Source organism: Tiliqua scincoides, chromosome 2, assembly GCF_035046505.1.
Source record: "Tiliqua scincoides isolate rTilSci1 chromosome 2, rTilSci1.hap2, whole genome shotgun sequence".
NCBI lineage: Eukaryota > Metazoa > Chordata > Lepidosauria > Squamata > Scincidae > Tiliqua > Tiliqua scincoides.
This window is the reverse complement of record NC_089822.1, coordinates 152,050,480-152,065,714: the sequence shown is the minus strand read 5'-3', so window position 1 is coordinate 152,065,714 and position 15,235 is coordinate 152,050,480. Positions and strand designations below refer to the sequence as shown.

The 15,235-nt window shown below is 46.6% G+C and overlaps 1 protein-coding gene across 1 annotated transcript in view; it reads right to left on the bottom strand.

Annotated features, from left to right (window-relative positions):
- Positions 1–11,940: 11,940 nt before the first annotated feature.
- The window catches only part of TIMP2 (TIMP metallopeptidase inhibitor 2), a 34,592-nt gene continuing 31,297 nt past the window's right edge, over positions 11,941–15,235 (bottom strand). Inside the window, exon 5 of the mRNA XM_066617238.1 lies at positions 11,941–14,275. Within this exon, the coding sequence (XP_066473335.1) occupies positions 14,078–14,275 (198 nt within the window). The 3' untranslated portion in view covers positions 11,941–14,077. The remainder of the gene's footprint in view (positions 14,276–15,235) is intronic.

The window sequence follows — 15,235 nt, the reverse complement described above, 5'->3', positions numbered from 1 at the left end:
GTCTAACCCTTCCTCCTTTGCAGTACACACTTCCACTGGGCCTCTATTACTGTTGTTTTAAATGCTTCTGCACACTTTGGAGAGATTGTGTGGAAATCTCTTTACCTTCCCTTTCAACTTATTTCTAACTAGTTTCCTCATTTGAGGGAAGTCTGCTCCTCAGAAGTTAAGGATTTTTGTGTCAGATTTGTTTGGCACTCTTTCCCCTACATGCATGGTGAAACTAACTGAAGTATGGTCACTCTTCCCCAAAGGCTCAGTAACATTTACATCTCTACCCAGGTGCTGAATACCACACAATATTAAATCCAGAATAGTTGTTCTAAGGCACAGTCATTTAGCATGTCAAGAAATCCGGTCTCTCTGTCATGACCAAAGCATGGACCCAGTTGTTGTGAGGATAATTGAAGTCCCCCATGATTACAACCCTGTATCTCCTTGACACTGCCCTGATCTGTTTTCTCATTTCAAGATCCCCTTCAGTTTTTTGTCCAGAGGACAATAGCATGCACCCAATATTACATCACTCCTCAGGCCTGCTAATTTAACCCACAGCAATTCTATGGTGGAGTTGGACCCACCTTCAATCTCTACTTTGCTGGATTCCACCCCTTCTTTAACATAGATGGCCACCCTACTGCCAACACGCCCCTCTCTGTCCCTCCTATAGAGTTTATAGCCCGGGATTGCGGTATCCCACTGGTTCTCCGCATTCCACCATGTTTCTGTTATTCCCACTATATCAATGTTTTTCCTAGCCACCAAACATTCCAGTTCCCCCATTTTTGCTTAGAGACTTCAGGCATTAGCATAAAAGCACTTGTATACGGAGTCCCCCAAGATGGGCTGCTTATTTTCTCCTTTACCCCTTCAGTCTCTCATTTTGGTGGATGGGCTATCACATCCCATCATGCTTCCACTCCCATTTTCTATTCCTACTCTGTCTCTGCCTTGTTGTTCTCTAACCTTCCCCTCCTCATTCCATAGAGATGAGGTCCTGAACTGGATGTCCCTTGGCTCCTGTCGGCTGTCCCCCAGGGAACAGTTTAAAAGCTGCTCTGCCACCTTTTTAATATTATGTACCAGAAGTTTGGTTCCATTTTGGTTCAAGTGAAGCAAAGTTTCTTGTACAGGCCTGGCTTGTCCCAAAATATTCCCCAGTGCCTAACAAATCTAAACCCCTCCTCTTGACATCATCATCTCATCCACACATTGAGACCCCTGATCTCAGCATGCCTAGCTGGCCCTGTGTGTGGAACAGGCAGCACTTCTGAGAATGCCACCATTTGGGTCCTGGCTTTCCTACCTACCAGCCTAAATTTGGTCTCCAGGACCTCCCAGCTACATTTCCCCATGTTGTTGGTGCTGCCATGCACCACAACTACTACTTCCTCCCCAACACTTTCTATCAGCCTATCTAGGTGAGATGTGATGTCCGCAACCTTCACACCAGGCAGGCAGGTCACCAAGCGGTTCTCACATCTGTCACAGACACCCCACTTTATGTTCCTGATAATCGAATTGCCCACTACAAGAAGCTCCCAACCACCCTCCAGCTGAGGAGTATCCTTAGTGCGAATGGATACAGGCCCGTCCCCTGAAGAAGGGTTCTCCCAGGGGCTCGTTTCCCTCTTCTCCAGAATGACATCCTCCAGCCCTGATAATTCTTACCCTGGCAGCTGGGGAGCTGTCCACCTGAGGATAGGAAGAAACCTGCAGTCCCCAGAAGTCTCTGTGTGGTCCCTCTCTGCCTGTCTCTGCTTCGCCAGGTTGGCAACCAAGGCTTCAAGGGAGCAGACCTGTTCCCTGGAGGTTCTTGTACCAAGGACACACCCATGACTTATGCCCCAGAGGCACATGTGACACTCAGTGCAAAACACTGGATAGCCCCCACCTTGCTGCTGGCTGGCTGACTGCATAGTTTGGTGTCTTTGTTTAGGGATCCTTAGAAAGCTTACCAGATGCTTACCACCTCCAGATGCTCTGCCCTGGAGTTCACAGACTCTGATCCATGAGCAATGAGCCCTTAGCTCTTGCCCTTTGGCTCACGCTTCTGGCAGTGAGTGCAGGATATTTACCTAGCACACAGGAGGAGAAGGGAGAACAGTAAATCTCCCTGGCAACAGGCTCCACCCCTAGCAGTCTTACTTGCTCTCCTGCAGCTGGTCTGCAGTGGAGTCTCTTCCTTCTTCTCCCAGCCTCTGGCAGATCTTTGTGAGGGATATTCACCTAGCACAGCAGTCTCTAACCTTTGAGGCCAGAGGGCCGCATCAAATATCTGTTGAGGGCTGGAAAAATAAATTTTTAATATAAAACTTAAATAAATACATTAGAAAGCCTCAGAAAGCCTAAGGTCTTCAGGTGGCTCAAAAATGTCAGGTCTGGTTTTTCAGGAAAACAAGGAAGTGATGTTTAGGCTTTTAGAAGGCATTCAGAGGGGAGGCGCATGGCCTCCCTAGCCCTCGGAACACCCTTCGGAGCACACCTTTGGTCACATTCAGTTGAGTGGACCCAGAGGCTTGCCGTGAGCCAGAAAAAGGCTTATCACAAGCCGGGGTTTGGAGGCCCCTGACATAGCACACAGGAGGAGGAGAACAACCAATCTCCCTGGCAACAGGCTCCACCCCCATCAATCTTGCTTGTTCTCCTGCAGCTGGTCTGCAATGGAGGCTCTTCCTCCTTCTCCCAGCCTCTGGCAGACTTTTGGAGAAAAACCTCTGGCAGACCCCTGGAGAAAGTTGCTGTTAGCCTGATCTTAATGGGCCAGTCCTGAATGAAAATACTTGTGGCAGGATAAGAGCTAGACAGGTGTGTGTGTGGGGGGGGACGGGACTGGCGGACAGTTTCCTTTAACATTATAGTTGTTGTAACCAAGGAGTCATACATGAGACTGTTTGCCAAAATCAGTGAAGATAAGATGACACAACATTCCTAATAATGGATGATCCCATCAAGCATGGGCAGAATTTTGAAATATACTTGATTTCATACTACCTCATCACTCATTTTTTTCAAGGTCTTATTCAGCACATTAAGCTACTATGCAACTGACTGTGCTCTGTGTAAGGAGTTTGGGCATCAGCCCTAAACCAAGATGACTGCAAGGTGAAGACTGCCTCTCTCTTTAAGAACTCAGAAAGTATAGATTAACCTTGTATCGCCCTTCAGCAGTACTTCTGCCCACCCTTCCATTCTACCTGCTTTGAGATGCAACCAAAGACTTACTTGCTTCAAATATGTTAGAAGCAGGAAGCAGGAAATCCGCCGGAGAAGCGCTTGGCCCTCTAGATGGTGAGGGAGGGAAAGGGGAGATAAAAGGAGACTTAGAGATGGCAGAGAAATTAAATGAGTTCTTTGCATCAGTATTCATGGCAGAAGACCTCGGGCAGATACCGCTGCCCGAACGGCCCCTCTTGACCGAGGAATTGTCAGATAGAGGTTAAAAGAGAAGATGTTTCAGACCTCATTGATAAATTAAAGATCAATAAGTCACCGGGCCCTGATGGCATCCACCCAAGAGTTATTAAGGAATTGAAGAATGAAGTTGCTGATCTCTTGATTAAGATATGCAACTTGTCCCTCAAAATGGCCACAGTGCCAGAAGATTGGAAGATAGCAAATGTCACACCGATCTTTAAAAAGGGAAAGGGGGGACCCGGGAAAGTATAGGCCGGTCAGCCTAACATCTAAACCGGGGAAGATGGTGGAATGCCTCATCAAAGATAGAATCTCAAAACACATAGATGAGCAGGCCTTGCTGAGGGAGAATCAGCATCGCTTCTGTAAGGGTAAGTCTTGCCTCACGAACCTTATAGAATTCTTTGAAAAGGTCAACAGGCATGTGGATGCGGGAGAACCCGTAGACATTATATATCTGGACTTTCAGAAGGCATTTGACATGGTTCCTCACCAAAGGCTACTAAAAAACCTCCACAGTCAGGGAATTAGAGGACAGGTCCTCTCATGGATTAAGAACTGGTTGAAGACCGGGAAACAGAGAGTGGGTGTCAATGGGCAATTTTCACAATGGAGAGAAGTGAAAAGCAGTGTGCCCCAAGGATCTGTCCTGGGACTGGTGCTTCTCAACCTCTTCATAAATGACCTGGAGACAGGGTTGAGCAGTGAAGTGGCTAAGTTTGCAGATGACACCAAACTTTTCTGAGTAGTGAAGACCAGGAGTGATTGTGAAGCGATTCAGAAGGATTTCTCCAAACTGGGACAATGGGCAGCAAAATGGCAGATGCATTTCAAATGTAAATATAAAGTCATGCACATTGGGGCAAAGATTCAAAATTTTACATATAGGCTAATGGGTTCTGAGCTGTCTGAGACAGATCAGGAGAGAGATCTTGTGGGGGGGGGGGTGGACAGGTAGATGAAAGTGTCTACCCAATGTGCGGCGGCAGTGAAGAAGGCCAGTTCTATGCTGGGGATCATTAGAAAAGGTATTGAGAACAAAACGGCTAATATTATAATGCCGTTGTACAAATCAATGGTAAGGCCACACCTGGAGTATTGCGTCCAGTTCTGGTCGCCACATTTCAAAAAAGACATAGTGGAAATGGAAAAGGTGCAAAAAAGAGCGACTAAGATGATTACTGGGCTGGGGCACCTTCCTTATGAGGAAAGGCTACGGCGTTTGGGCCTCTTCAGCCTAGAAAAGAGATGCCTGAGGGGGGACATGATTGAGACATACAAAATTATGCAGGGGATGAACAGAGTGGATAGAGAGATGCTCTTTACACTCTCACATAACACCAGAACCAGGGGACATCCACTAAAATTGAGTGTTGGGAGAGTTAGAACAGAAAAAAGAAAATATTTCTTTACTCAGCGTGTGGTCAGTCTGTGGAACTCCTTGCCACAGGATGTGGTGATGGCATCTGGCCTGGGCACCTTTAAAAGGGGATTGGACAAGTTTCTGGAGGAAAAATCAATTACAGGTTACAAGCCATGATGTGTATGTGCAACCTCCTGATTTTAGAAATGGGCTATGTCAGAATGTCAGATGCAAGGGAGGGCACCAGGATGCAGGTCTCTTGTTATCTGGTGTGCTCCCGGGGGCATTTGGTGGGCCACTGTGAGATACAGGAAGCTGGACTAGATGGGCCTATGGCCTGATCCAGTGGGGCTGTTCTTATGTTGCTATATAGGGTTTCTGAGACATAACTCTACCCATGTTTCTGATATTTGAAGAACATAATCTTGCCCATACAGTATGATCATCTTCTGAGGTCCTTCTCTGAGGGATGTCAGGTGGTGCCTGGAGAGAGGATTCCCTCAATGGTGGTACCCTAGTTGTGGAATGCTATTCCCAAAGGAGGCTTGTGTGGTGATCTCTGGTTATATTTTTGGGCACCAAAGACTTTGTTATTTTCTTTAGTTTTGAAGGAGGGGGATAAATTGGTTAATTAAATACATGGTTAAATAAATGCATATGGCTTGCATGCCAAATTCAGCTATTCTCCCCCATAGTTAAGAAGTTTTTCCCTGATTGGCAGTTTCCTAATTTCTGGTCAAACATATAAAGCTGCTGTAGATGGAGTCCCACCATTGCTCTATCTAGCTCAGTTGCACTTACTCTGTCAGCAGCTCTCCATGGTCTCAGGCAAAGATCTTTGGTACCTCATCAGGACTGGCCTACCCATGATGCCAAATGAAGTGGTCACCTTAGGCACCAGACTGCACCCACTTCCATCCTCTTACTCCTTGAATTTAAAAAGGAAGAGGGGGAATAAGGAAATGCGGAAGTGAGGAAAGTGGTGGACTACAACTCTCCTCCCCTTCTGCAGTTTGTCTTCCACTTTTTCCCATTCTTTCTTTTCTAGTCCAGGGAGTGGGAGAAGCAGAGGGTGACATATTGGTAGGTAAAGGAGACAGTGTTTGGCATACTGCCTCAGGCACCAGGAGGTTCTAGGCAGCCCTGTACCTGAGATAATTTTAACTGGAGATGTCAGGGATTGCACTGGGAACTTCTGCATGCAAAATGTGCTCTACCACAGAGCTATGTGTTATATAGTGGGTCCAAGTGAATAAAGGAAGGCATAGTGACAACAGCTCAATACGTTTATTCCATCTTCAGAACAGAACATTGCTGAATACAAGGCAAACCCCTGGCTTTTTATAGCCTTTAACTCCGCCCAGACTCCCCGTGATTGGTGCAACTGAAACCTTACTAGAGGGCCAATCGGATGGTAGGATGGATGGTAGGATGGATGGCCATTCCTGCCTTCGCAAAGAACGGCGCAGCATCGGTATCAGGACCTCTGGTTCCTCAGTCAGTTCTGGGGTTGGCACATCTACGGCAGAGAGACTCCCCATAGGTGCACTGACATCTGGTGGCTCAGATAAGCCCAGGGAGGTCTCCGGTTCCTGCAGTATCACGTCTGGACTGATGGCCTCTCCAGACTGTGGCAAGACCTGATGCTCTCCACTGGGGACTGGAATTGGCGTGGTGGGTGCTGAGTCAGCCAGACGGCGACGCATCTGGTCTACATGATGGCAGAGGGTCCGGCTGTCCGGAATGGCCACCTCGTATGAGACGGGGCCAGTGATTCTAATGATGGTTGCTGGGATCCACACTGGACCATTCGCATAGTTCCGTACATACACTGGGTCATTTGGGCTGAACCCACACATACCCTCTCATATCTTGGAGGTTGGTGGTCTTCCCGAAGTCCTGTCTGGGTGCAGCCGGTCAAGACGCGTTGTTAGGCGACACGCCATAAGAAGTTCTGCTGGACTGCGGCCTGTGGCAGTGCATGGTGTGACTCACTGGCTGAAAAGGAACGCTCCCAGCCAATGTTCCCACTCACCCTGGATGATGTGGGTGAGTGCTTCTTTTGTGGTTCTCACCATGTGTTCAGCTTGACCATTCGTGGATGGATGGAAGGGAGCTGATGTCACATGGTGGATCAAATACCTGCCGATGAACTCCTTGAATTCTGCTGATGTGAACTGGGCGGCGTTATTAGACACGATCGTATCAGGTAGGCCGTGGGTAGCAAAGATCTTGCAGAGAGCCTTGACAACTGCCTGGGATGTCATAGCTGCTACTGGGACAACTTCTAGCCATTTGGTGTAGTGGTGTAGTGTAGCCATTTGGTGTAGTGGTCTAGTGTAGCCACTAGAATGAAGAAATTTTGGCCTTGAAAGTGCCCTGCAAAGTCTATATATAGTCGGAATCAGTGGACTCCCACTGTTGTACGGGCACCCTAGGTACTTCTGGCCAAGACTCTTGGCAGGTGTTGCATTGATTCACCCATTTTTCGATGGCCGCATCAATTCTGGGCCACAAGACTTAGCTCCTGGCCAGTGCCTTCATTTGTACGATGCCCGGATGGTTTTCATGTAGGGCTTCTAGGACCCAGTGATGGAGCTTAGTCGGAATGACCCAGCTTCCCCAGAGGAGGCAACACTTATGGGCTGAGAGTTCGTGCTGGCGGGAGACATATGCAGTGAACTCTGCATCCATGTGGTCTGTAGGCCACCCCCTCCACACCCAGTTGAGAACACGGGAAAGAATACGGTCCTTGGCCGAGTGTGAAGCCATGTGCGACGCATGGAGCGGCAGTTCTGGGAGCGATTCCAGGAGCACGATGCCATGTGCTGGAGCCAGATCGGGTCCATAAGCAGGCAGCAGAAGGCGACTGAGGGCATCTGCGTGGCCCATCGCTTTGCCAGGCCTGCAATTCAGGGAGTACTGATATGCTGCCAGGAATATGGACCAATGCAGGATGTGGGGAGACAGAATCTGTGGTGTCTGTCTATCCGGGGCAAAAAAACCCAGCAGAGGCTTATGGTCCATCAATATCAAAAATCGTCGACCATAAAGATAGTCATGGAATTTTTTGATGCCTGCCACTATAGCCAGAGCCTTTTTGTCTATCTGTACATAATTCCATTCAGCAGGAGACAAGGTGCGCAAATAGTAGACTACTGGAGCCTCTCTTCCATCTGGGAGTGTGTGGCTGAGGACTGCACCAATAACGTATGGAGAGGCATTGCATGCAAGGACAACAGGAAGTGACTCATCAAAGTGAGCCAGTATGGAGTTGGAAGTGAGTAAATTCTTTACCTCTCGGAAGGCAGCATCCTCGCAGCGGCCCCAGACCCAGGGGGTCCTCTTGTCCAAGAGGCGATGGAGTGGCTTATGTGGCAAAAAGGAATGGTAAAAGTTCCGGAGTCCTAAAAATGCCTGTAACTCCTGCTTGGAGGTTGGAGGTGGGGCATTCATGATAGCTCGAACCTTTTCTGGTGCAGGATGGATACCATTAGCATCGATGAGGTATCCCAAGAACTCAACTTTCAGGGTTCCCAAGATGCACATTTCTTTCTTTATCTTAAGTCCAGCAGACTGGAAGCGGCGAAGGACCTCGCGAAGGAGACTGGCGAATTCCGAATCTGATGCCCCGGCAATCAGCACGTCGTCAAAGAAGGGAATGACCCCAGGAATTCCTTTGAGGAGAGTGTCCATGAGCCCCTGAAAAATTCCTGGTGCAACACAGACGCCAAACTGTAAGCACTTGACCCTAAAGGCACTCCAGTGGCTAATTAACATCTGTGCCTCTGCTGTGTCATCATTCACTGGAAACTGCTGATAAGCCTGGGCTAAGTCCAATTTTCCAAAAACCTTGGAGCCTGCAAGGGAGGCAAGGAGATGGCTGATGACCAGCACTGGGTACACATGCTGCTGGAGAGCCTTGTTGATTGCACATTTGTAATCTGCACAGATCCTCACATCCCCATTAGGCTTGAGAGGCTTAACAATTGGAGTCTCCCAGAGTGCGTGCAACACTGGCTCTAAAACCCCTTGAGCCACAAGGCGATACAGTTCCTCGTCTGTCTTGGGCTTGAGTGCAAAGGGAACCTGCCGTGCCTTCATGCGGATGGGCGTGACAGCCGGATCGAGGTGCAGAGAGACCAGGAGCCAAGGGTCCCCTCGAAGGCCTGGGCGAACTCTTGGCAGACTGCATCAAAGTCTAATTTGCTGATACTCTGGACCCCAGTCACCTGGATGCCCAGAGGATCAAACCACGCAAGGCCGAGGAGACTGGTACAATGTCCCTCGGCGACCAACAGAGGCCATCAAAGTGTTTATAATGAACCTGAAACTCACCCGCACCCCAAACAGGGACACGGTTACCCTGAAAATTCATAAGCAAAAGTCCAACCAGTTCCAGGCTGGGGCCCTTTCTAGGGCAAATATGCCAAAAAGTCTCTGTAGAAATAATAGAGAGTGCTGATCCAGAGTCTACTTCCATTATGCAGGGAGAGCCTTGAATTTCTACTGTCACCTGTATCTTTTCCTTGGTTGGCAACTGGACGCTCTGGATGGGGTGTACTGAAGTAGTGATCTCTTCCTGGCTGACAGACCCCTGAAGAACTTTCTGGCTCCGAGCCTGAGAAGGCTTACTGTGTGGGCAATATGGCCCCTCTTTCCGCAGGCCTGACAAGTCACATCACTGAACCAGCAACTCTGACATTCATGTGGTTCCTCACAGCTGGCACAAGGGCCCTGGCTGGAGACATCAGAGGCCTGTCGGACCCTGGGTCTAGGTGCTTGTGGTTCCTGGCGATCATTGCGTCTTGACATACCTTGATTGATTCGGAGCACCTCACCTTCTTCCAAACGGTCTGTGGCCATGTCCTCATGGTGGACTGCCTCGGCTTTTCGAGTTGTGGCTGGGCTGCGAGAGGCACGAATCTCTCCTGCTGCATCTTCTGCTTTTTCAAACACCAGCGCTTCCTTGACAGCCTCTTGAAAGGTCAGCTCTTCCTTCGCAAAGAGCTTCCCCTGAATCCTTTCGTCCCGGAGGCCGCATACGAACCGGTCGAGAAGCATTTCTTCCAGGTCTCGGAAATCACATCTTCATGCAAGATGACGAAGCACAAACACGTAAGCTGGAACAGACTCACTGGCAGCCTGATCTCGCATGTAGAAGGCATGGCGGCATGCAATATGGGACAGCTGGGGCAAGTCTTCAGGAGGGCCACGATGTTCTTATAACTGGTAGCCCTTAATTCTGCTGGTGCCACAAGATTCTGGGCGATTTCAAAAGTGGCAGAGCCACAGACGCTGAGCAAGGTGGCCCCCTTTAGGGTGGCATTTTTAACTGCGTTGGCCTTCAGGAAGAATTCCAGACGTTCTGCATAAGTGTCCCATAGCTCTGGGGACGCTGGATCAAATTCCCCAATGTGACCTTGGGTGGTCATGGTGGCAGCTCAACAGACGTATGGAAGCCGGTCTTCTTTCTTTGTCTGGGGCGACAATTCCCCAGTGGTGAATCAGCTCTTGGTTCTCGTGTTGTTCAACATGGAGGAATAGGATCCCACCTTTGTCGCCAGTGTTATATAGTGGGTCCATGTGAATAAAAGAAGGCATAGTGATAACAGCTCAATACGTTTATTCCATCTTCAGAACAGAACATTGCTGAATACAAGGCAAACCCCTGGCTTTTTATAGCCTTTTACTCCACCCAGACTTCCCATGATTGGTGCAATTGAAACCTTACTAGAGGGCCAATCAGATGGTAGGATTTCGATCCATCACCCGATTGGCCAGCCATAAGTCTGGGCCAATCGATTATGCAGGATTTCAATCCTGTATAACTTACATACATAACATATGGATTAAAATAAAAATATGGCAATATATCCAGTGTAATACTCCATTACAGTGCTAAATTCCTTCCGAGCGTGTGGAATCCTTGGAGAGTTGTCACAAATTATTTACAGGGTTAGGTCTTCTATGGATCCATTGTAAGCACCTGAGAAATGACCAGTTTATCTGAGATAGGCAGCATCTGAGACCAGCAAAAAAGTCAAACAAAATGTTTTGTGGCCAGAGGCTTATTTATTAAATGTGACTACTAGGGAGCTGTTAGGACCATACCCAGATTTGAGTAGCTCAGTGGGTCAGCTGCAGTGAAGTGTAGTGAAGCTGCTTTAAAATTGGAGCAGTAGAATGACTATGTAGGTATATTATACCTTTGTGTCCCTGTTCCATTTTTATGCTCTTCACATATCTATAAAACTTACAAGCTTGTAATGGTCCTTGCTCTCTGCAAGACCTCTGAAGAACACCAGTTGCTTTTATCTTGGAAACTAATGGGTGTTCATGTGAAAAAGTCTGGGTTTCTTCTGTAAGAGTTTGTGCTGGATTTTAAGACCTGCTTCAGCAATTACTTCAGTGAAGTAGATGAAGAGTAGCACGTGTATGACACAAGGCAGGATTCTGAGGGAATCACTGTGTATTGCTGGACTAATTGCTTGCCATTACTGAAGGAGAACCTATTTCCTTGAAACCTTAGGAAAGCAAGGACAAATTTCTGCAAACACTTTCCTGGGTGTGGAAGGAAGCTCCATTGAACACAATGGGAGTTATTTCTGAGTAGATACGCATAGGATTGTGCAAATTTGATAATAAGGGGACATGGAAACATCAGGTGGGAGAGCAGCTAAGTCTTTGGAAATAGCTTGGGAGGCAGTGAAGCAAGAACCTTCCTCACTAAGAACCAGAGTTCAAAGAGGCTAAAAAATCCTGGAAGAATTTCCAGTATTCATTCCCAAAGCCAGCACCTCCGTAGATGCAAAGTGTACTCCACATAAGAGACCATTCTTATTTTATTTGATAATACTGTTTATTGTCCGAAGACTCAAATGTCCACATATGAATTATACAAAGCGTCGGAGACATGCACAGTCTGCTTGTCTATTCAACAACTTTCATGTGTTCCCAGCACAAGAAAATCTCAGCTTTCAGAATCCAACAACAACAACAAAAAATATTCCCCTACCCCCAATATTACTCCACCCCCAAACAACATCCCAGCCCCAGCTCCCCAATAAGCTTTAAATTATGGCAGCAAGTTAGATACTTATTTTTCATACTTACCAAGCAAATATCTGAAAATAATGTAAACTTTTTTTTTTTAAATATTTGTAGTTGCTGGCATGAAGAAGGGGAAACTGTGTCTGTCTCTCTGTGTGTGTGTATATATATATATCTCTATCTATCTATCAGGGAAGGTTCAGTGTGGCACTAAAACCAACAGCTATAAATTAAGCCAATTGAAAAGCCTTTGAAACTGCTTTTCTAGCAATAGATCTTTTACAATGGCTGCTTTTCACACTGCTACTGGAATGGCAACCCTATCTTGCTCACTGGCGGTCACTGAACTGCAGTTTGGCTAGCAAGAAGCAGTCATGTGTCACAACCAGCCTCCAGCTTAGAACAACCTGTGCGTGTTGCAGGGGGAATGAGGAGGGAGGCAGAAGTACTACCCCACAGGTATTCAGAAATAAATGGAGGACTCCACCCTCCATACATTTTTGACATTCTTCCCACTGTATGTTGAAAGCTTCCAATGCAGAACCCCTTTAAAAAAATAATAAGTGCAAATCTAACAGCTAAACAAGGAAGTTAAAAAAAAATAATAGAGCACAGGAATGATACAACTGATTGCCAAAACAAATGGAAAACATTAAAATCAATCAGCAGAGAGAGAGAGAAAAAGAGAGAGAGAGAGAGAGGTAAATGTCACATATGATATAACCATACAGGAAGCAAAACAGGAGTCTTATATTGGACTGAACAGATTTTTTTCCTTTTTCAGTTTTTTTTTTTTTAAATATATTGAAATCAAACAGACTGGTCCAATATGACATCTTTAAAAACTTTACCTTGATGAACAGCATGAAAAGGGCACAGGGTGCAGGCAGGTCTGCCTGGGAGTACTTCAGAACATCTCTCCCAATCAATTTTTTCATCTTGCAAAGTGGGAGGGGGGGAGTACTATGCAGAGCTCAGGGGTCAGAGCAAAAGAACATAATTGGCTCAGAAGAAGAAAGGGTTGAAGGCAGAGCTGGTGACACAGTTCTCTTACAAGCAGCTAGGATCATTTTGTTACTCCAAAAGCACATTTAAACTCACAGTTTAGGCAGGTAGGCCTTGACTTGCCAGTTCTTGTAGTCACATGTTTGGGAGGGGAACACAAACTCTTTGCCTTCTGGAAAGCACTTTTCACTAAGGCTGATTTCTATATAGGGCAGACTATAAGGTCTTAAGCAACTTTTGGCCATGTTAAAAATAATTACTTTGTATAGCCAGAAAAGAGGAGGAGGAAGTGGATTCATTGGTCTGCATAATATAGAATATTTAATGGGACTAGCAAGTCTTTCCACTAGTTGGGAGGGGTTTTGGCACTTGAATTACATCAATGGCACAAGCATGCACAGGAAGTTGATACAGCATCTGGTTCAATTAGGAAGTCTACTGGGCTAACCCAGAGTCTGAAACTATAGTCAAAAGAGCCTTTTATAGTCAAAAGAGATTCTGCACACATCTCTTGCTTACCAACATAGACAGGGCTTAACAAGCAGTAATTAAACTTTGTGACTTGACCAGTCATCACAAAAATATTGTTCCTGAAAACAGGGGCTGCCCTCAATGGGGTGCTTTGACATTTGAAAAGGAGTGCAACTCTTTGCCAATGGAAGGGGATACTGTGACAAAACGGTAATCTTTTGTTGTTATGAGGGCTAACAGGCATGTTGCTCTCAGCCCACCAGACATGCATATAAAGGAAATAAAAGAGAAGGGAATTATTCCAAAGCAGAGTGTAGTTTAATTTGTGATGTACATTTGGAAGATAACATGGGGTTTTACACAGGCAGAAGCTAGTAGAGTAGGGAACTGAAGGGGTGGAAGCTGTTCCCACAGTGAGAGACACCCCCGCTCAAGGCAATAAGAACCTGGTAGGCCTGCTACACAGAATCAGAGGCAACACATCTCCACCACTCATACTGTTCATTCTGGTTCCCTCCACTGCGCCTTAATATATTGGCAATGGTGATCCAGACTCTAAGAAACCATAACACAGGAGAGGAAACCTACTAAGCAACATACGAGAGGCCTTGACATCCCCTTCCTTAACCCCTCCATCTGCCACCATTGTGCCTGCCCGGAAGACCTTATTTTCATGCTGTTTCCAGGAAGTGATGTCAGAGGTGGACCAGTCTAATTTCTTGAAGGCTTTGTTTCTTTTGGCTACTGAACTTTCATGGCCTTGGGGACTCAAGGGTCCTCGATGTCAAGAAACTCTTGCTTTGGTGGGGCCACTCCACGATACCACGCACATGAACCATCACTCCGTTTGATACAGGCATAGTGCTTTGCCTGCCGCCCATTGATGTTCTTCTCTGTCACCCAGTCTGTCCACAGACATTCATCCTGAGAAGAGACATAGCAGGGGATGGAGGGGCAGCGGGAGATCTGCAGACAGAACAGACACCATAAGCTTCTATGATTTGCCATGGCTATTGGTCCAACAGTCATTCCAGTTGCTAGTAAATATTGCACAACACCAGGGGGCTGACATTTCTCCCCAAAACTCATCTTTCTCAAGATTGAAATAGTTGTGATCTTGAGGATCAAATCAGGGAGCAAGTGAACCCCTCTTTCCCATCCCCATCCCCCAACTACCAAAGAACCAATCACTATAACTGTACAGCAGCAGTTATGCAAGTCAATGCATCAGACTGCTGTTTAGGCTTATTAGGGATCTCAATTTGCTTAACATTCAAGATGTAGTCTTCTCAAGAAATCTGTCTTATTGAATAGGAAATGCAGAGTTCTCAGTTGTTGCAGGAGACCTAAATGGCTTCCCTGTCCCCATTCATCCTGCTAATGCTTTGGTTGCAAAACAATTATTTTTTTTCAAACATTCACATAGGTTAGTACAGGTGCCCACCACTTAACAACCTTCCCTTAACAGACATACATGATGGTGGTCAAAGCACAACAAAGAGGCTCTTAATGAGGGAGTCAGTACTCCCATAGCCTGCAGCAGTGTCTGTTTACACAATAAAAAGACCCTTAATGCGCAGAAGAGGCAATCTATCTCTAGTAGCCTGTACAGCCAGCTAGTTTCTGGCAGGGAGTTTACACATCAAAGGCACTAGACTGGGCTGAATGTTCACTTAACAACCTAATCGCATAACAACATAGATAGGAGAATGTATCCCTGTCGTTAAGTGGCGCAAACCTGTGCTTGGAAATAGCAATTTCCCACCCAGCATATGCTTCCATTGCAGTTATGTCAGAGAGAGAGAGAGATTGAGACTGCCTGTGGACATATGCAGTGTTTATTCCTTCATAAATGAAAAAGCAGTGAATAAGTAGGACCATGGGCAGGGTACTGTAATGTATAGCAGAACACTGACATTTCATTTG